The sequence below is a fragment of the Parus major genome, chromosome 1A (assembly GCF_001522545.3).
Source record: "Parus major isolate Abel chromosome 1A, Parus_major1.1, whole genome shotgun sequence".
NCBI classification, from domain to species: Eukaryota; Metazoa; Chordata; class Aves; order Passeriformes; family Paridae; genus Parus; species Parus major.
This window is the reverse complement of record NC_031773.1, coordinates 33,464,359-33,486,857: the sequence shown is the minus strand read 5'-3', so window position 1 is coordinate 33,486,857 and position 22,499 is coordinate 33,464,359. Positions and strand designations below refer to the sequence as shown.

The 22,499-nt window shown below is 38.0% G+C and overlaps 1 protein-coding gene across 4 annotated transcripts in view; it reads right to left on the bottom strand.

Annotated features, from left to right (window-relative positions):
- Positions 1 to 12,225, bottom strand: part of RAB3IP (RAB3A interacting protein) — a 32,596-nt gene extending 20,371 nt beyond the window's left edge. Inside the window, exons 1-3 of one of the 4 annotated variants that reach the window (XR_001521796.3) lie at positions 11,485 to 11,850; positions 3,848 to 4,120; positions 3,382 to 3,643 (exon numbers count right to left, since the gene is read on the bottom strand). Coding sequence is in view for 3 of the 4 variants with exons in the window: in XM_015628828.2 (XP_015484314.1) it covers positions 3,382 to 3,643; positions 3,848 to 4,095 (510 nt within the window). In the remaining variant the exon portion in view is untranslated. Of the gene's footprint in view, positions 1 to 3,381; positions 3,644 to 3,847; positions 4,121 to 11,484; positions 11,851 to 12,143 lie in introns of those variants that run through there. The other 3 variants (XM_015628828.2, XM_015628826.3, XM_015628827.3) reach the window with 3 other exon arrangements.
- Between the last annotated feature and the right edge of the window lie 10,274 nt (positions 12,226 to 22,499).

The window sequence follows — 22,499 nt, the reverse complement described above, 5'->3', positions numbered from 1 at the left end:
ATTAATCCATGCAAAGTTTTAAAATATCATGTTTTACAGCAGATCTGAAGCCATGAGATCAAATTGTAACATTCAGTTTGTTTCTGAAATGAAAACTTATACAGAAATTGAAGCCTTTGAAAGAAAATTCTAAATCTGAAAATCACGCTGTCAAATTATGTTAAAATTGACAGTACATTCTATACTATCACCTCTTTCACAAGAGTATCGGGGGAAACAAACCAATTTTACTAGAAAAATATAATTCATTCACATTTTACTGCAGAAAGTCAAACATGGCCTTACTTGTTACTAACAACTGTAGAGGTCTTACTCTAAAAGACCATAGGAATCATGAAAACCAAACATGTTACCATCTCTAGCAGACTGCTCTTTCTTCATCAAAGATGGCTAAAATATCAGTTTGTTTGAGAAGGAAATAGCTTTGGGTCGAATCACACAAAAAATTCAAGAAAAACGTGACTATCAAATGCTAAAGCTCAGAAACAACAGGTAAGCTATCCAAAACATATGCAGGCTGCTGATTAACTCAGATAAAAAGCAAAAGGTATTCCCTCACAAGGACTCTGCTAAATTTGTATATCAAGAAATACTCTGTATCAAAATACCATCACTGTTCTCTGGGACAGCTATCTACATGAGGTTGACCTATGGTCAATAACCACAGTGACAGAGCTCAATCCAAACATAGCAGGGAAAATACAAATGCATAGAGACATGAGGACATAAGGTTCCAGGCATTACCATCACTAAGTCTTCTAACACCACCTCACTTCCCCTGATGCTGCTTTAGAAGATCAGTGAAACAAGAAGGGTTCAGATGATCTAAAGCAAACACTACCCATCTCCACCTTTAGAATATAGCCAGAAATTACTACCTTATGAAAAAATAAACAAAAAAAATTATCTGAATGGTCTCAGAGATTGAAAAAAAAACTGTAATTTTAATTAAGGGAGCATTTTAAGGCACAAGTATGTAAAATCGTATATGCCCCATTAGTACAGAGTTCAGCACTGCTTTTAACCTCTGACCAAACCTTCCCCCCAATCTTAGGACATGATTTGATCCTGCAACAGATTTAGATTGAAGTAGAAAGTGTATTTTTCTCTTGTCAAGACATGAATTTTTGAAAGACTTTTTTAACAATCTTGCCAGCAATGCCATTCATTTTAGGAAGTCTATAGTCTTAAGAAATCCAAGGCACACACAAAGCGGGAAGAAAAATACTTATTCTATTACTGAATAATTTATTCAGAAACAATACTGAAAGGTCTAACAATTACATGGCATACATACATTATCTAATATTAAAAAAAAAACCAAACGTGACAGCACTTTAAAAAAAGAGTTGCACTCCGAGCAAAGCGAAAAAAAAATCAGTGGATCCCTAAACTTTAAAATTTCCTTTTTCTTTCTAGTTCCCTTTGTGATCACAACTGCAACAAATTCAAATCAATCTTTAATGTATAGTACAATAGCACACAGTTTGAGCAGGAAACTTGGAACAAATGAAAAATGCAAAATAGCAAATTTGCATTTAATTTGTTCATTCTCCATAGCTTGTAAAGTTTCCAGGCTCAATAAGCTCACTAAATTCAAGTGCAAATTATAAATCTCATTTTTCTCACTAGTAAACAGCACAGAGAATTACAGAGAACTTAAAGCCATTACACAAAAGACAACCAGTTACACAAAGACACCCCCTATTCATTACATCCCTACAGGGTTTGAACTGACTGCTCATCAACAGAATTGTATATGCTTGTAAACAGAAGTTTAAAGATTGCATGACATTTGAATATCACAGACAGGATACAGCACTATGTCAACAGCCATGAGTTTTGGAAGAAAGATACTAGAGATGAGTTAGGGATAGGAAAAAAATAGTCCTCATGCAGGAAAAAAGTGGGTATAATGGAAGGAATAGGGTTTACTGTTGCACAGTCTGTGCAGACCCCTCTGATGTGACTAAGCAACCCTGGAACAGTGCAAGTTTAGAAAGACAAGCAAAGCAAGTTACCTCTGCAGTATAACACTGGTAAGAATCACATGAAGAGTTGAGAATTAGCAAGAACGCTGACATCTGTCTCAAGTTAGTGCTCAATTGCTTTTGTTAAGACCACACAAAGAGTTTGAGTACACATAACATGCAGTTAAGTATGTCCTAGCAGCCTTCATGGCATTTCCTTAAGAACAGCCCTAAAAAAATTTCAGAGTGAAACAGGAAATATTTCAATCTTTAAGAGACAAAGTGGTACACATTGCAATAAGATTTTTAGATCATTCCAAGCTATAGTAGCAGATCCAAATTGTAATTTTCAAGTACATGAGCTATAATTTGGTATACTGTAAAAAAGAGCTTTTCTAAAGTTTGGATGTTAATTAGTCCTTACTTTCTAGGGTTCCAAGTTTAACTGCTAGGATTATATATATCCACATGCAAGGTCCTCAAGTTTAGCTCATGTTAATGTTTCCTTTCAGTGGTCAAAAGCTAAGCAAACACACACATTAGCCACCACTCAGCAATAAATCAACAGGAAAAGCAATGTATGAATCCATAGCTAAGGTTTACTGGGACAGTAATGATGACTGCATCCAACAAGAAAAGGTAACAAAACAGAGGGCAGCAAGTTCAAACAAAAGATGAGCTTAAACCTGAACAAGAATGGAATCACCTAGAGGAGAAGAAAGGGCACAGATACAAATAGCACAAAATATACTCAAAAACTTAGGCACAGAGAAATGTTAAAATGATAAATAATGGCTTTGCATTTATATAGCACCATCCATCCAAACAAGACAAAGCGCTTTACAAATATTAATGAATTGAGACACAGTGTCTTCAAAGGTATCCATATTCAATTTGAAGTGTATTGTAACAGTACTCTAAAGAACACTAGAGACATTTTTACAGGTTGTTTCCTATGCAGGCATTCCCCTATGAAACACTCCTGTTTCTAAAGCATTTATAAATTCCATGACACATGCTACACTTCTAAACTCTAGAGGAAAGACTCAAAAGGTAGTGTCTATAAATACTTATTCAGTAACAACAGAATGACAGAAAATTACTCCTATTCTCAAATGTCAGAATGAAGGAAAGCCTACATTTCAAAAAGAGAATGTTTAACCAGATACTGCAGCAAAAGTTTCCACAGTTATGTAGCAGCAGCAGCACTAAAAAAAAAAACATAATCAAAGAATAATTCTAAGACATCAGCACTGCACTTAGAAAATTTTACATTACATAATTACATCATAATAAATCCATAAGAAATAAGCAGACTCCAAATGCACCTTCTGGCCCGTCTATCATTCTGCAGTATTAGAAACACTTTGAAGAGAGAAAAAGAGGGAGAAAACAAGACAATGAACCTTACCCTCTGAGCTTTTGCAAGTTCTTCCTTCAATCGTTCATAGCCCTTTTCTCTTACTTCCAGTACAGATGGGCTCCGTAAGTGAGATAAACTGTCTGTACTCAACCCAAAAATATCTTCATTTCCTTCAGCAACATCTGCTACTGTAGTACCCTGCAAAAGCTCTCTCTCTACGTTATTGCTCTCCTTCCTGGCATTACTGTGATTGAGTGACCCACTCTGGGGTCCAGAGGTAGAACAAAGTACTGTGTCGGTAACATTGATGCTGTAAAAAAAACAATACAATTTTTATTTATATCATTCATTAAGAGTAAGTCTTTTAGAAAGGGAAGCAGTGAAGTTGAATATAGAATTATGGACACAATTTAATATTACAGCACTGTAAATACTATTAAAATTGTAACTTATATGAAGCAAATAGTTTATATGCAACATCAACAATTTAAATAAAAAGACACAAGGCATTTACCTGACACCTGATACTTCTCCACAATTCAGTTGTCTGGGAGATGAATAAACAGGTTGTGTAGGAAGGTCAGAAACATTTAATGCATTGGGTTGGATTGGTGTGGACACAACAGAAGGATGTGGTCGGTAGATTACACTGGGTGAGGTAGTTTGTTCCTGAGTCCCTGGCTCATTTACTCCAAGAAGATCTGGTGTAGTAGGCGAAGCGAGGTTCACTTCATGAAAGCCTTCCAAGGGGTCACTGGCCATAATAAAAGCCTCATTATATGAATCCCTAAATGAAATAATCACATTATCAGAAAGTAAACAGGAAATAAATATATCTGACAGCTTCCTGAATTTAAAAAACACTCAAATATGTTCAAAGTACTTCGTGATAGAATGCAAACTGCAGACTACTCCTGCAAAAGTACAAACTTCAACCACCAAAAATGTTTTTTCCCGACCATTGGACTGTTGAGTCCAGAAGATATAACAGCAGACTCTGCATCTAAATGGGATGATAAAATGAAGAACATACTCAACGTCACAAAATAATGTAATTTTTAATATAATCTAAAGCTGTTTCATATCAAAACAAATATATCTCATTCATGAAAGAGGGGTAGACCAGGAAATCAGCTAAGAAAAAAACTCTAAACCTAAAACTTCAACTTTTCATCTCAATGAAGCAAATAATCTAGGACAGAAATCAGTGAATGTGACAATTGCAAATAAGTGAATTGTGAACAGAAATATATTATAAGTAGAAAGTACTACGAATTGGCAATTTAACTGACAATATTTCAGTTTGTTTTTTAATTACATATGCTTTTCGTAAGATCAACAGAAAACACAGACAACACATGATTTTTACAAGTCCTACTTTCTAGCAGTATATCAGAGATGACAAAAATCTCTGCATAATTCAAAACTGTGTGTTGGAAGCATTATGAAGAAATTTGTGAAGGAATTACTTAGCACTGATTATTCACTGCAAAAAAAACCCCACCTTTTCCATGTTACATAAATACAGAAGAGAGAAAAGGCTCAAAAAGATATTTAATGCTCAAAAAAAAATCTACACAAAACAGTACATTGTATTTTACAGAGAAAGTTGCTTGCATCCTACACTTGAAAAGACAAAGCAGGGAGAAGATCTATAAAGACAATAGTCACAACCATGACTAGAGGATGCCATCAACCTACATGTACATCCACTTTATTAGCTCCTTCACAAAACACAGAGGAAGACATCAAGAACAGAATCCCAATGATGAATACATATGAAGTGATGTTTTAGTCAATTTAAGACTTTCTGGTCACTTCAATCTCAAAGAACACTATTCAAAACTCTTCTGCATCTCGAGGATTGCAGCGTGTATACATACCAGTGTGAAACAAGAAGCTTTGCCAAATCAGCAGGTATGCGTGAGAGAAATTCAACCATTCAGACAGCAAAATATGTTAATTGCTAAAAAAAAAACCAAACAAACAAACAAAAAAAAAGGTAAAAAAAAACCTCACCTCCCTCTAAGAAACTGCCCAGACTTAGGGAAAAGAAGGACCTTACCTAAATTAAAAGGAACGTTTTTGTTTCATATTCCTTTTCTGCAGAAAATTTTATGCAGAAATTTGTTTTATTTTGAACTCACAAGAGCAGTTGTACAAATATGATTCACATAGAAAAAACGCTGTCAGTTTTGGGCTTTGAAGCTTTCCTATAACGGAGATGAAAAGCTTATTTTTGAGTTTTAGTAACTTTGGCAAATATTGCTGTTTGTTTTCCCTATAGTTCTTCTTAACTATTAGAAGCCTTATAATTACATGCTCTACATGATGATAAAACCTGTTAAGTAGACAAATTAAAATGAAATGACACAGCTACAGGATATTTCTTCAAAGTTCGATTTCAAGAATGTTTACAGTGCAATTATTACATAATTGCTTTACCTTTTATAAGCTAAAATACTGCCATCTTTATAGTTCATCACCCGAGTTGAAAAATATCCCCATTACAGATCTCAAAGTCAGGGTCACATCCACAAACACACTTTCCCTTCCTTTGTTCCCACCACTCTCTTTTCACCACCAAGCCAGCCATACCCTACACAACTAAACTGACATCAACCTGACACTTACACTTCCCAGTTCTTAGGATTCCAGTCTTCAGTACTGACAAAAGACACAGGCTCTAAACATGGATGCAGAAGGGCTGCCTGGATGCCTTGCCTTTTCTGCAGCACTTAGCAAAGTGCACCCAAATCCACACAACAGAAGCAGAAATTAAGACCCACCTAAGACCAAAACAGGAACACAATTCTGCCACATACACTCTGCTGTTGATTAGTTTCTATTTCAAGTTTGAAAGCTGCATTGCTAGTCACTCTTAAAACTCACAGTCTGCCCTGATATTTAGTAGAGATATAATGGAGCTTCCTATCACCAGTACCACTGACCACTTGAAGCTGCACACCCCATCGGGCTGAACTTTGCTATGCAAGGTTTTTTTCAAAAAACTGTTTTTTTAAAAAAAAAAAACTACTTAGCCTTTTCCAAGAATAAAAAAAGGCTCAAGAAAAGTTTATTTGTTGTTTTTTAATTTATTTTACTATTTCTGTACAAATCTTAGGGCTCTGTTTGGAGAAAATACTTTAAGTACACAGAGTAAGCAACAGGTCAAAAGATGCACCATGCCATGTATTTAAGATAACAGACACAAATTTGCCACTCTAAAGTCCAGAAGGCTATGCTGACTCAAATAGACAAAAAACAATTGTAAGTCTACTTATTATCTTTCAAATGCTCAAATGCATTTCTAGCTGTCCCTCTGGACCATTACATCAATTCACCCTGCAGTACCTTCAGGGTATGGATGGGAGGAATCTATCCTAACTACATGGTCCCATTCCTTTGAGAAATGTTCTACTTAACTGTTTTCTACAGCTTTTCCACCTAACCTGCCTACATCCTGCAATATTTTTAACAGTAAAAAAAAAAAAAAAAAGAGTTAAAACCAAAAAGATTAGGATAGTTACAAGACTATCACTCTGCTTATACATTAAATATTGACCTCAGCCTAAACAGTAAATAAATACATGCATAACTTCTCAGCTATCAAAAAATAAGCTCCATCTGATACAGGAAGGAAAAAAGTTTAAAAAGTTATACAAGTTATTCCTGGAAGAGCCAAAAATAAAGTCCCTCAGCTATATTTTTCCCATAGCCTGTCAAATGGGCACTCATAAGCAAACCATCTGTGTAAAACACTTTCATTCACAATTTTTTCTTTCCTAAGATTACTTCTCACTCGCAGTGAGCAGGCAGAAGCTGGGTACACCACCCAGACAAGACAAAGAAATCCATATTAAGTATCTCAGTTTCAAGATTCACCAACACCATTATGAAGACACATAAATAAATCAAAACATACATGCAAAAAGCGAGGTGGCTGTAAAATTAAAAGCTCTCTTTTAGGGAAGAACTCCTCAAAGTAACGGTAACCAAAAGGTTTATAAATGCACATTAAATTTCAGTGTCATTACAGATTAGAGGCTTCCTTAAGGCTTGCAGGAAGCATTCACATTATTGACTAAGGCAGCGATCAAGAGCCTTGCTGTGAAGGAACATGGAGCAAATGGTAATCGGAGGGCTTCACTAGGAGCCAAGCTGACTATGTGCAAAGAACCACACTCTGCTGGCACAGCACTCTTCAGTAGTAGTTCTGCTACTGTGAACAAAAGCTGATATTCTGACATTTCAGGGCAGCACACATGTTAAATAAAATAATTAATTTTCTTAGTACTTTTTCTACCACCTTAATGTAAGGTGAAAGCTTGGAATCGCGTTAGTGCCTACCCAGCATAGTTATTTTTGTCTTAGTTGATACTATGCAATTAGAATCACATAAAAAAATGTCAAGTACTGTAATAAATCAGGATGAAACAACAAAATAATTCATTTCCTTATGCTTTCATCTGGAAATAATGCAAATTTGGATGGAGCTGACAAAATGTCATTTTTTATTACCTCTTTGCTGCCACACCTGCATTGCTGAGTTACCACAACTTCATGAGGAAACTATGCTCAAATCTATTACTTTCACTATTAATAAACTAAAATGTACTACAAAGACATCAGTTTCACAACAGTTGGTTTAACACTTCCTAAAGCTTCTAACAGAAATTGAAATTTTTAATAGCAGTAAAATCAAAATGCTTAACCTAATTTTCCTGTTATAACTCTAAGAGGGGTTTAGCTACTTTCCTGAATCAAAGCACTCAATAACTAAATACTAAAAGACTCCCAGAAAGACAGTAATTTATTGTGGTTTGTTTCCTTTTGGGAAAAAAAATGTTGAAAACCACCTACTACAAACTCTGGAGTTTGTCTTTCACAGATTGCTTTTAAATACCAGACACTTTGAAGATAACTCTGAACAACCTCCTAATTTTTATAGTCCATTTAAAAGCAATGCCAACACCAAACACTGCACACATCAGTAATCTCATTTTTAGCTTTAATAGTAAAAGAGTACAATTATAACAGAATGGCTACCTGCTTGAGTAGAAAGAAAAAAAAAAAATCCCCGAAGAAAAAAGTTAACACCTCTGAACATTTTTAGCAAGAGGAAATTCTAGTTAGTATTTATCAAAAGAACGTGCCTATTAGTCATCGTGGTTTAACCTCCATGCAGCAAGCCTTTTAATATGTAACTCAGTCTCAAAGACTTCATTAGACTCCAACATCTGTTTCAGCTGATTTGGGAGGGGTCTGGAAAGTGAATTTTTCCTCAAAACAACTGCCACTAGTCCACCACTGGACCTGCATTCTTCTCAGTCAGTTTAGGGAAAAATGGGGTTTTTTAAAATATTAGGTATTATAGAGCCTGGAATGTAATATGTTTTAAAATCTAAATAACTCAGTAGGGAATTAAGAACAGTGGACTAATTAATACCTTTTAAAGAAACAGTTTAATGAAGTAGTAGAATATAGCTACTTCAGACCTATCAGATGCAAACAGGCAGTTTAAGCTTTCAATTGTTGTAAGGCATATACAGTCATTATTTTCAAGTTCAAAACTAATTCAATTACATCTATCCAGTATAAGATATTCACGAGATGTAGGCAGGACAAAGTTTGGTAGATTTTCTTCCTAAATTATCTTATATTTAATCTTAGCCAGAGATTTCAAGCAAGTTTAAACACCATTATGCAATGCCAGCTGATTGCATAAACACAATTCAAGATTTGGTATAGGAATTTCTTTAAGATTTGCAAAAAATAATTCCCAGTTCTAAAATTTAGCAATTATGATAGAAATTTCTGCTCCAGGAACCCAAAACAATTTTTTAAAAAAAATTATTTATATTTTTTTTGAGACGGTAAGAAAGCACTGGACTACTCCAGTCTTTACATATTCTACTTTTATTTTTAACTGACCTCACACCATGTATTTACCAACAGATGATAAATTAGGCAAGACAGTAAAGGGGAGGTAAACTAAGTTTGACAAGTCTACAGAATTTAACAGCTAGCAGAAACACACTTGGTTTAATGTGAGAGTCTTTTTCTACTGCATTCCCTCCAGTGTTGTCATATAACACTATGATGTGGGTCTTCTATTTTTACTCTCACTCTATGCATTGAAAACACTATTTTGCACTGTATTAAAAGAAACACAGTCTAATTCATAGCAGGATTTTATGAAGTTAAAAGGATTTTTGTTTTCATGAACTGATGATGAAAAAAATCTCTTTTGAAAACTTTATAATAGATGTATCTTCAACTAGAAAAATATAGGCACCAACAGCAAGTGTCTCTCTCTTACAGAAACAAGCAGCACACAAGATTCAATGACCTATATTTATGAAGTGCTTGTGAAACTTATAAATAAACATGGTTTAGAGTCTAGTAGATAGTACACCCCTTACTAGAGTGAAGTCAGTGCTTCGCAAATACAAAGAATACCACAAACTTCCATTATAAACAAACATTCAAAGAATGCTGTTCTGTTCACAAAGACTCTCAAACCAAGTTAATTAAACTGAAAATATGATTCTCTTTGCAGTTGCTGTTCTTTTTAAAGCAGAGCATTGTTCAGCCTTATCTTGGAAACAATTTCACAAGCCCATCTCAGGTTTAAACCTGATCACAATGACTGTAGTGTCATTCTTGCCAAGACTTGGACCTAACGACCCTCTCGTTTTCAGTTAACACTGAAAATATTCAGTAAGTAAACTTAAAACTTCAGTAAAATTACCATGAATTTCCTGACATTGTAACGGCAAATGCATTTAAGGAAGTGTTTTCTTAATTTATTTAAAAATGGTTAGCATATTAGTGGTAATAGTCTCTAATACAAGTCTTGACAGGTTACAGTAAGACAGTATTTTACATACCATATTAAAAAGGGTGTTAAAAATAAAAATTCAAAGTACACATCGCTTTTCTGAGAAAATCCATAAACCTAAGTGGAACAGTGAGTGACCATCCCATTTGGTATTTTACATGAATTTTTAAACCATGTCAATAAAAGCTGTGAAGATACCATCAGTCTATAATCAAAATGCTTCTTGTGACTGTTCTGTTCTCCTACCTAAAAAAGAAATTCCCCTTTTAAATATAGCATATCAAGATGGATATTCCAGTCGCAGCTGTGAGGTGCCCTCCCATTTGTTATTTATTAAAAGCATAATGAGAACAGTAAATTATTTATCCTTCTTTGCTCACTAGGTAACATTAACCAAGCACAACGGACGAATGACTGCCAAGAGACAATACAGAAAGCCAAACTTTAACCCTTCCAAAAACTCATTAAACAGATCTATAATAGAAACAACAATAAAATTATTAAAGCAACAAGATTTCAGGTTTTGCCCTATAGTGAGGAATACAAATATTGGAACAGATGGTAGCTGCCAATACATACTTCTTGTCTGAATGACCTTACATCTGCTTCAAAAGAGAAGCTGATAATTTCAGTTACAGCAAGTCTGTAGAACATTAATTATTTTATCTATCTAGATAACTATTTTTGAGACTTCCTAAGAACATGCTTTAAAATGAACACAGCAAACAAACCAAGCAGCATAAGACTCAGTACACTATCTGCAAACAAAACAGACAACACTTTTAAACTCATGAAAACACTGTAGCTTTTTGTCAGCAAGACAAACTCTGACGGTATCATTAAGGCTTTGGTCACTCTGTGTTCTCCTGCTTCCAAAGCCCTGCGACTCCCGGGGAATCAGCGGAGCAGCAAAAATGTCAGCACTCTGGCAGCACAAATTTCTACATAGCTCATCGCTTGAAATTAACTTGCAACCAAAATTTACTTTCTGAGCCTTACTGTCCAACATAACTACATTAGAAATTAAGGCTAAGTCACATATGCTACTTAACTACTTCAGCTAACAAGACCACTTATCGGCGACTAAGTATGACCCTCAATATTGCTCGACAGACCATAAAGCAACCACAAACGCTACAGGCGAGTGCAGCCCCACTGTCCCATGGCACAGAACGCCACTCCGGTCCCTGCCCACGCTGTTCTGGCGCCCCTCGAAGGGGGTGAATCCCGCGAAACCCACGAGGGGCCCTGCCCGGCCCTCTCCCCGCTTCTCTCTGCCCCTTTCGGCGCTCTCCCCTGATCCGCACCTGCCGCCGCGCCTGCCCGACAGCTCTGTGAGCGGAGGCGAAGCGTTCAGTACCAGCTCAGCTTCCTCTCGCATCCCTCCTCTCCTGGTCTCGGTCACCGCCGCCGGGCCGCCCTTCCCCTCGGGCGCCGCACAGGCACTACGTGGGGAGCACGGCAGCTGCTCCGACCCGCCGGCCCAGGGGATGCGATGGCTCTTTGTCCGCCGTCGCTGCTTTCCCCGGACCAGGTGCCCCCGGCACTTCCCGGACTCATCCTTGAGAACTACTTTTGCCCAGTTCTCCCTTCGACCGCGGCTGCACTCAGGAACAAACGCATCCCTGCCGCCGACAGACCCTTCCGTGAGCACGCAAGCCCCGACGGATCGAGGTACGCCCTCCCGCCGCAGACAGGCACAGCGGCATGGCCCCACGCTCCCACGTTCATCCGGGCAGGGACCCACAGCCGCCGCAGCCAGCCCGCGCCCGGTCACGGCGCCCCGGCTAGGGGCAGCGCTTCCCGCCGGCGCCGGCTCCGCCCGCCTGGGCACAGGCTGCCGGAGACGCGTCGGCGGGCAGGTGCAGCAGCACTAGCGGAGAGTCACAGCCCGGGCAGCCACCCCTCGCTCCCGCTGGCGGAGCCGGAGCCGGAGCCGGGGTCGCGCAGCCCCCGCCGCACGTACCTGCCGAGCCTCGAGAGAGGAGCGGCCGCCGTCGTCGCCGCGTCCCCTCAGCCGACCTGCGGGGCCGGGCCGCGCATGCGCGGCGCAGCGCAGCGCCCGCAGCGGGGCGGGGGGGGCAGGTGTGCGCGGCCCCTGGCGCCCCCTAGCGGCGGGGCGGGGGTGACCTCCGTGAGGGGAGCGGGGCGGGGGCGCGAGAACGCCCCTGGCCCGCGGGGCCTCCGCTCGTCGCCTGCGCCGGAGGCTTACAACACTGAAACTTTGGTTACAACACTGAACGCTTTCCTGTTCGGGAGCAGGCGAGGACAGGGCTGTTAAACCCTGGGTGTTTTGTTGCCGTGAAAAACACAAGGAAGTTCATCCGTTCTGTGTTTAATGGTATGCAGTAACAAAGGCACGGGATCGAGCAATTAAAAATGGGAAAATGAAAGAAATAGCAGGTGGTTATCCAGCAATTTTCATTCACGGGGCATGCACTGCTCCAAAGCAGTTTCCCAGCCTGTCTAATGTATGTCTTAATTAAAGACTGAACTGCACACATCCAATTTCTGAAATGAGACCACATTTAGAGCTATAAAAGGACTCATTTGCTAAGGAGAGGTGTTTTTCCAGCTCCAGTAGTTTGATAAAGAGCGATTACTAGTATGTTTCATCAGGGCTTGGCCTAAGCCATCCCCATTGCCACCCTGACACGAGCATGGTACTTGGCGCCCTTGAAGTCGTGGTCTGTCCTGTTCTGTGTGTCCTGTCTCTAAAGGTGATAGGCAAAATGTTATAAAGCTGCTATAAATAGGACTCCGTTTCACCACTGGTCTGATTACAGTGCCAAAGACTATGCTTCAAATGACAGCAATATTAGCTGGACCATGTACTTCCCTTGCTGTTAATGCAGCTGAACTGAGCCGTGTGCTGTATGGTGAGGAACTTGAGCAAAAAACTAAGGTAAATAAGACCTGTCCCATTCATCAGTTAAGGAATTTAGGCTGCATTCCAGTCAGTAATTGAAACTCTAATTATCTTGACAGCTTTCCACTGAATGTGAAAGAATCCTGTTTGGCCAGTCCTGCAGGCATAGCCGCAGGCAAGTAATGTTCTGGTGGCACATTCCCCATGGCATCCACCAAGCAGGAAGTTCATTGAGAGCAAAATAATATGACTAAGATTATATCAAAGGGCAAATGTATCATAAAGTAAATACAGTACCTATAAGTACTAATATCTTCTAATTTACTTTCCAGTATGTAAATCTACACTGACTACAATGGGGCTCAGGCAGAAAAAACTGCTACAGAAAGTCATCATCTATAGCTTTTCTGGAAGCAATCCGAAAACTAAAAACCAAAGTGCAAAAAGTAGAATATTCAAATATTCAAACACCAGTATAACTTGAAGTTTGATGTAAAAAACCCAAAAGAGCAGAGATGTTCAGTATAAAGACCTTGAACTTTAAGTTATTTACTTTGCTAATATTGACATGAAATAGAACCCAGGCAGCGCTATCAGAATACAGGTTTGACAAATTAGAAGATGCATCAGAAAGTTTATTAAAAACATGATTGCAAAAGAGATGACAAGTGGAATCAGAAGTTGAAAACAACCTATTAAGACATAGTAAACCAACAAGAGTCTATAATTAGGATCTGTAATCCAATAGTTCTTAATCCTGTACAATGACTGTGCTTGGCATGACAATTTGCTGTCTTAACCAGATTAGACATCTTGCAGTTCAAGAAATAAAAGCAATACAGTTCCAAAGACATTTGACTGCTAAAATGAATCACCAACAGATTTATATTGTCAAAGTACTCCTGTATTTTGCTCTGTGTAATACTTTAAAGAGTCAGGCAGCAACGAACCACAGAAAGCATAATTTACAGGGTTAAAATTAAAAGCTAAAATAAATTCCATTAAAACCAGAGTAATAAATAAGATAAAGAGTATTTTGAATGAGGTTGGGGGAAAATGAAAAGATATTTTAGAAGAGTATTTTACCCAGCCCTTTGGCCTTTCCTGAGCTGCAGGGCAGAGCTACTCCTCCAAGCATCATGAACTGAGAGCCAAGGTCACCAGTGAGGGCACAGCCAAGGACAGGGCCAGGTGGCAATAGCAATGAGCTTTGCCATACACCAATGACCATCACCCAAGTTTGAGATGTCAAATCAAGTCCAGGATCCATTCAGGAAGTCTTATCAGGATGAGGCAGGAGGCAGTACTGGAGACATGTATGACCTGTGTGCAGACCTACATCTGTGGTGTAGGTCTGAGGCTCATCTAAGGAAGGATCATCCAAGACAGACGGAATTTAGTTGACGTTTCTCATCTCCACAGAGAAACACAAATGCCAGCTAATGTAATTTTCCCCCCTACAGGTTAGAGGAATAAAAGAAAGAGATGGTAGAAGATGTTCAAGTGTTTAGTAGGGGAGGATGTCCCAACAATATAATGTATAAATAAAGCAAATAAAATTTGAAATCTCACTACCTACTCTTGCCCGTGGTACTTCTTACTTGTTTATTTAATTATTTTTTTTTAATATCAAATGAACTGTACTTATTACCTCCCTTTTTATCAAGATGTTATAAAACAATAAATTCAAGAAAGCCAAAGGATGAATCTATTAATAGTAGTCACACATGCATTGAAACGCCCCAGTACAGTGAAAGAAAACCCAAAGAGTGATCCACTATATACAAAAAAAGGTACAGAGACTGTAAGTCTTGTCTGTTTTAGAAATTTCCTCCCCCCTCCTTCTACTACCTCAGCTGAACCAGTTCTAGCAGTAGTGGGAACTATGGTTCCCCACTCAGGCATATTTCTTCAATGTTTAGCTAAGCATTTTGAAAGCAAATCCAGTCAGTACATTGGCATAAATAAGCTTCCAGCTTATTGGAGCCCAAAAACTTATCTCTATGCTGCCCTCCCTGTCTAACTAATAGGATGTCAAAACTGGTGAAGTCTGTGTTATTTTTCAAATCTACCCACTAAAAAAAGGCCCAGAATAACAGAAAATAAGCAGGATTGATATTAACTGCTCCTGCAGCTCTTTCTCAAAACTTCCAATAGTGAAAGACAGAACATCCCCACTAAGCAGTGCATTTCAGTGCTGAACTAACCTTGGATTTACAAATATCTCCCAAAGTCTAACCTCATCTCCTGTGCTACAGTGTAGAAGAGGTAATGAGCTTCTATCAGTGGATACAAGGAAACAGCAATCTTCAGGGCGTTTGATAGCATCATCTGTACCCTCAATTTTGTCAAAGGATAAACAATTATTTTAATCTTTCTTCATAGGTGATGTTTTTTAGACCTCCAATTGTTTTTATTGTTCTCTCTGGGTTTCTTCCTGTGGGTCTTTATCAGAGCAGTGCTCAGTTCCAGGCACAGCACTTCAGCTGAGGTCTGACCAGCACCGGCTCTAAAATACCACACATCTGCTTATACATCCCACCAAAGATCCTTTTCTTTTTCTCTTATGACAGCAGAATGCTGCTTAATCAGTCCTTTTCCAGCTTGAGTATGAGCTCACTTATGAATTTTCTTCTTTGTCCATTGATTCTTACTGAATTCCAATCTTGTTCTGAAAAAAAATAAATATGTTTAAGACTCTTCATATCCTGCGGATTTGATAAGTGCACTGGCATTTCCATCAGCCAAGTCATTAATTAAAACACTGCATATTATCAGATCCAGAATGATCCTCTGAGCTGAGATGCTCCTCTTGAAAAATTGACCTTCTAAAACCATGGTTTGAATGGGGTTTTCATACCTATCTTGTATTGTTTTTACAGTAGTTTATGCTGGACAATATGCCCCTCCCTTCCTTATGAGATGACACAGGAGGGAATTTCAAAAGCCTTAGTAAACTCTATCTGTACCACATATATTGATTCTTTCCTATTTTTCTTAAAATGATTTGTTCAAATCATGTAACAAATATTTTGCAGCATCAAAACCTCAAACTGCTTCATAATCTTCAACTCTGTTATCAATGTTATCACCTCTGTTTTCCATGCACTAAATTAATGTCAGAAACAAGAGCTTTAAATGGTGTCTAAAAAGGAAATGTTCATTAAAGCCCTGTATTCATTAACTGAAAGTCAAGGCTTGCATGCTAAAAAATACAAACTTGGCAAATAAATTCCTTTTATATACAGCGTATATCTACAAACAACAAGCAAAACTCACTGGCACGGTATTAAAACAATGGCACATTCTTTATGATTAAAAAAACAGAATAAACACTGTTTCATGTATATGCAGAACACAGCCTAACCAGGGAAGATAAAAATTAATAAAGAATATAAATTCTTCATTGACTCTTAAAATGACAAAGATTAAAAAGAAATTTCCCATTCAAGCACGTTAGATTACACTTGTCCTCTTTGACCATAAGACTGATTCTGCAAACAAGCTGCCCAAGTAGACAGATTCTTCTGTTGAATATGAAATAATTAATGCCTGTAGATTTTTTTGAAGGTGCTTATAAATGTAACAATACTAAGTAGAAGAAACATAACAACTGAAATGGGCTTACTAACTTATGTAAGGACTGACATGTGGCTTTGTTTATCTTTAGAAGCAAGCCAGGGACGGATCCAGAGTGCGATTATAAATAGTACAACATGTTCATTCCTAGTTGGAGGACAGCAGAGATACCAAACCTGAACTCAGAAATCAGAAAATAAAAATACAAAATTCATTTTAACATGGAAGTTAGCTCTCCAATAATCCAAACAAACTTTGTAGACCCAACAAACCTGTTGTTATAACTCAAGAATTCTTTTACTTGATATGACTCCAAAAACAGCTCCACCAAATACTGAAAAAAGCAGTGAAAGGCGTCAGGTGAGAATTCAGGAATCCTATGTTTTATTCACAAACCTGCTTTGAGCCTGGGTACCTTCCCTGTGCCTTAATTTTTCCATCTCTAAATGGAATTCATGAAACTTCTTCTTCCTTCCCCATAACACATACTTGTGATAAATTTTAAATAATTTTTCAAAGGTCTTCATTCTTTCAGAATGAAGTTCCTATGAAAATGGAATATGTAGCTTTAATGGGCTGGTATTTTTTATTTTTGCTCAACAACATAGAGATTCAAAATCAGACTTCAGTCAAGCCTGCCAGTTATTGCTGAGCTCTGTCCTATGAGGTGAAGCTGACCTTATGGAGAAAATTTTACAGGTACCAACCTGTAAAATATCACATATTCCCTATGTGATATACCATATTCCCTATAGAAATACCATTTTATTCACCTTCTGTTTAGAGTTACCTAGTTGGTACAGGCACCACTCCACTAGGCATAGGAATGCCTCCCAGTTTAGAGCAGCCTTTTCTTCTCCATGTCTTCTGTCTTCTCAAGCTCAGCATACTCATAATGCCAAGGCCCTGCAAGTTCAGTACAGCAGAGCAGCATTTCTGAAAAATAATCTGAATTCTTTACTCAGTTGCATAGATGGTAAAAAATGCTTAAGTAGTACTGAAACCAGAGCAGTTTCAATTGCACAAAAGAAAGGGATTACTGTTACACTTTCCAAAGTGACCTTAAAAGTGCCAGGCCTCCCAGAAGTCTAGTGTCCAGTATCATATACATCTCTGTTACCTTCATTGGAAATGTTCTCTCACACTCACCGTGGTAGGAAACATTTTCTGTCACCTCATTAAAATAGTCAAAGCATGGATTTACCCAGAGGAGAGTGAAGGATAAATTCCCCAGCTAGCACCATTCAATGCCCGTGCATGTTCTAGGCCATGAACTGGCTCAGCAGCAGCACAGCAAGAGGGTTTGTTTCATCTGCTCTTGCCTAACTCATTGAATCTTATGTCAAACAATGAGACTTTACATGCTGTTCAGGCATTTTTTCTAAGTAAAAGTTGTAGATAGCAGAGAATGAGTGTTTGTTGAAATTCAGGTGGAAATGATCAGGCTTGTTGTCCACAGAAATTCTTTCTGTGTTTCTTTCTGTTTTTTCCCCTATTAAGCAAAATCTAAAAAGTGAACAAATGAAGTTTTGAGGAAAATGTATGGCACTGAAGTATGCAAGAGAGGAAAGCCAGAGTTAACTTTAGTACAGGGCTGGCAGGACCTGTATTAAACCAGTTAACATCTGGCTGATGGAGTAAAGTCCCCAGTTTTATCCTTTTCATGTGTGTATTACTGCTACTTTGAACACCAGAATGTTTTATTAGAATTCCTTGAAATAAAACTAGTTAAATAAGAGAAAACCCATGTGAGTTGTTCCCTTTACAAAAATAAGTTAATGATGGTTAGCCATCTCAATGAAATCCTTTTTTAGCACATATACCAATAATCCTATTCTCACAGATACAGGAGCAACAACTATTCCAAATTCTTTCCAGACAATAACTATAAAAAACTCACCTTTTCTAGACACATTTCTCTGGAAATGCTCTTCTGTTCTTAGTTGGTTTCCTGTTCTTGGAATCTCCTCTGTCTTATCCTTCACTTTGTCTCTCATACAAGCAGATACTCCAATAAATCTCTCTGCCCAAGAGACAACTCAAGAAAATCCTTCATCCCTAGAAATCACATTTGCATTTGCTGGTACCATGACTCTATATTTTGGGCTGAGGTCCCCTGTAATTTGAATAGAGATAATGAAGGGTGTACTTTCTCCCATCAGCTGCTGCATGGTTTAATCACACCTCTAGCAGTGTTACATAGGGTGAATTACTCCAGAGTTTTGTATTGCTCATCACTGCATGGTGATCTGGATCATCATTCCTGTAGCTGGATTTTCATATACACAAACCAAAATATAATCATATGAAAAATTTCTCCAAATAAGCAAAGCTGTCCTTATAAAGTGGGAGAAACACAATGGCTCAGTTGTAGTGCTATGTGTATTGTCCGTTTTTACATACCATTTTTATTGTTGTTATTATTATATTTCCATGCAGGTCACATGGGTCATCATTTGCTATTCTGAAATGTAACATCCCTCACTGAAAACCTAGACCCTTAAGCCATAAAGAGCATGAATTTATGAGGCTCCCAGTGATACCTCAAAAATCTTGACTACACAAAAATGCCTGTTGTGCAAACAAAGAGGCATTACTAACTCTAATATGAATATATTATATGAATATTTCTCGTGCAAAATAAACATTTAAATGGGAGAAAATATTTGTCTTTCTCTAATTTAAGTCCCTAAGAAATGCAGGAGATATTAGTATATATTATGAAGCACAGACTACCAACTATCAGTATTCTTCAATGTCCAGAACAATACAAAATTTTGTTAACATAACTTCTTCATCAAAAAGAAAAGAAATTACAGTTTTGCAGCATCTGCATGTGAAAAAAAAAAAAGAATGATTATGCAAATGGATGTGCAATCAGCTACATTTTTAAGTAAGTATAGAAATTGTCTAATATCTAACATTTGATAATGTGTAAGAAGTTATGAAACCTTGGTCATATTGCCAAGTAAAATGACACTGACTTCAGAAAAGCCAATCCATAGAGCAAAATCAATCACATCTCCTTCTGTGATTGCCTTTTAACCATTTAGCTTTCACTTAAACTATGCTAGCATATATTAAATAACCTACCCAGATTGTTTCAGATGAACATGATACGGAGCACTTTGGGGACATAAGTCCTAAGTCAAGAGAAAGCTCTCCCAGTCAATCCAGGCACTGGTCTTTGAATCCAGTTCCTGGACACCTTATTCCTGGATGCATTGTTGATCTCATCTGTCTGCTAAATCCCATGGTGACATTGTGTGGCTGTGCCTTTTGCCAATAAAAGGATTGTTGAGGCTATTAAGAGTCACAGTAATAATATTTCTAATAGAAAACTCAGCACTACTGCATAACAAATTATGTTTATTTCATTACAAGGAAGTTACAAAGCATAGTATTTTTTTGATTGCAGTTTTACAGTACTCAGAGAATTAATCTGTCAGGACAGCAGGCTTTATCCTGCAGACAAATTCATTTGTAATCCTCTCAAGTATTCTACCATGTGACTTCTGGAGATAAAAGAGCCTCCTTTAAAGTATATTTCCATAACCCGCATTGAGTGATGCTAAGTACAGTGGTATCTCTCCCACTAGATTAACTTTTAATTATTGCAATTTCTCTCATGAAAGAGACTGTAAGATAGCACAGCAAGTCTCTATACAGTCATTCTATGGGCAGAGGACATTTTATGTTAATTTACTGATTTATTTAAGACAGGAATTCCAGAAGCAAGTGACAGTAAGTAGAAAAGTATAGCAAAACTCAATACATTCTCATTTGAGAAAATCTGACAGTAGGTTCTTTAATACTTCTCTCTTCCCAACACTTAAATTATTCATTTCCTTTCAATAAGAAAATTCTTTCATGTTGTTCAGACCACATTTTAGCCTATTTTTTATGGCATTTCTTTCAATATTGGCATTATGTGTCGTTGTTACAGATACTGAAGTGCTTGCTTGAAGCTTCACTAGCACATGATATGTATTCATGTCTCTTCCAGAAATCTTCCAATATAAATGGGTTCAAAAATCAAGAGGAAAGAGAAGTCAAAAGCATAAATATATTAAATAACTTTGATGGATTTCTATCTGTTGCACTCAACTGTCTTGTTAAACACCCATGGATGATACTAGCAGAAACCTGCCTAGTTACACATTGCCGAGATGTTTTTGTCTCTTGTAAGTGTCCAAAGTACAGCAAGAGAAAATGAATGCAAAATACACCATTATTGGTGATCATTAGTAGAACTGCATATAGAAAGGAACTTCTGAAAACTATTTTTGTAGATGAAACCACATTTCCCTAGAGGGAAGCAGAGGAAGACAGGTGAAAACATTGCCTATCTTTGGAAATATCCGACAAGGAAATAGAGACACCTTAGAGATAAAAAAAGGAGTACTTCCTACAGAGCCAGTCCCAGTGGAGCTACACAGATGGAAACCCTTATTTATTTCTGCCTCTGAAAACATAGGAGCTCTAAATCTCATGTCTTCTGCAAAACAGCTCAGAGCCAGTAGAGCAATCTCAGCCACTCCGATCTGCAGGAATACTGAAGAGCCGCCAGGAAAACCACCTGATACCCACTGACACACAGAGGTGCAATTATTTACTGCTCAGTGAGACCAGCAAATGATTATGCTCAGCAAAGAAAAATGTTTTAAGTCTAAGTAATTATTTTACCAGTGACCTTAAAATATCCCTGTTGTTGAGAATTTTCCTTGCACAGGGCAGTATCTGTAATAGGATCAGGCAGTATGTTTCTTCATGCCAAGTCACTGAATGCTAAAATGATTTGTCATCTTTCGCCACAGGCCACTGCCTGACACACACATGCCACAGTCTAATATCTCGCCTGCTTTGACATCAAAGTGTCTTTCTTCGGTCGGCCATTAACAACAAGAAGAAAGGCAAACAATAGCAGAAACTTCTATTCTTTCTGGGAGAGCTTTAATTAAATAAACAGTCTCAAGTAGCTTAATGGGACTAAGGCAGGGGGGAAAACCTTTCATCATCAAATGAATTAAATCTATAAATCTTACTTATTCTCTCCCCCTGCATTTTTTTTATTTACTTCACAGTCACATTATTTCATTCTCTGCTGAAGTTTATGGCAACATTATATGATATCTCCTGGGCTTTCACAGTCTATCACCTTTTACAGCTCATTCTTAATGCCATGGGTCATAAAAGACAGAGTTCATCTCATTTTACAAAGGGGAAGAGGGAAAGAAGTCCTATGTAAAACCTCCAGTTGCAGAAGGGTTTTCATGTGCTGAAATATACAATTGTGAATAGGTCCACTGAGACTTTTGGTAGCAGCACCTCTGCCTGTTTTGAGGGGTGAGTGATTTCTACAGCATACCCCAAAGACCTGATTTCCCAAATCAAATCAGCAAAGCAGAAATACAGCAAATGCTGTGCTCCAGGGTGGGACCAAGGTGCAGCTGGGGCACATTTTCAGGTTTGGTGGGGCTGTCTCTGGTCTTCCTATTTAGATGTAGTTAATCATTGCTATTCATTGATGTGTCTTCACAGGACCCTGTTAGAGACCTATCACTTTTCAAGACAGGTCTCAGAACAAAATGCTCCCTTCTTGTCCATCCCATTTTGGAGAAAATAAAATATTTTAAAAAAAACTGTATGCACCAGCCAAAAGCATTGCAAGATTCTTCATTCAAATGAAAGAGGTCCTTCCGATGGCAAGTGGCGTTATAATTATAGACTAGAAAAGAGCAAGATCAGCAGCTGCTGCTGCTGCTGCTGCTTGCGTTTGTTCCCTGTGTAACTGACAGGACAGAGTACTTGGCAAAAACAGACTTCCAGAAGTGGAAAGACATTTTAACCCCTGTTCTTGTCAGTCCACTCCTC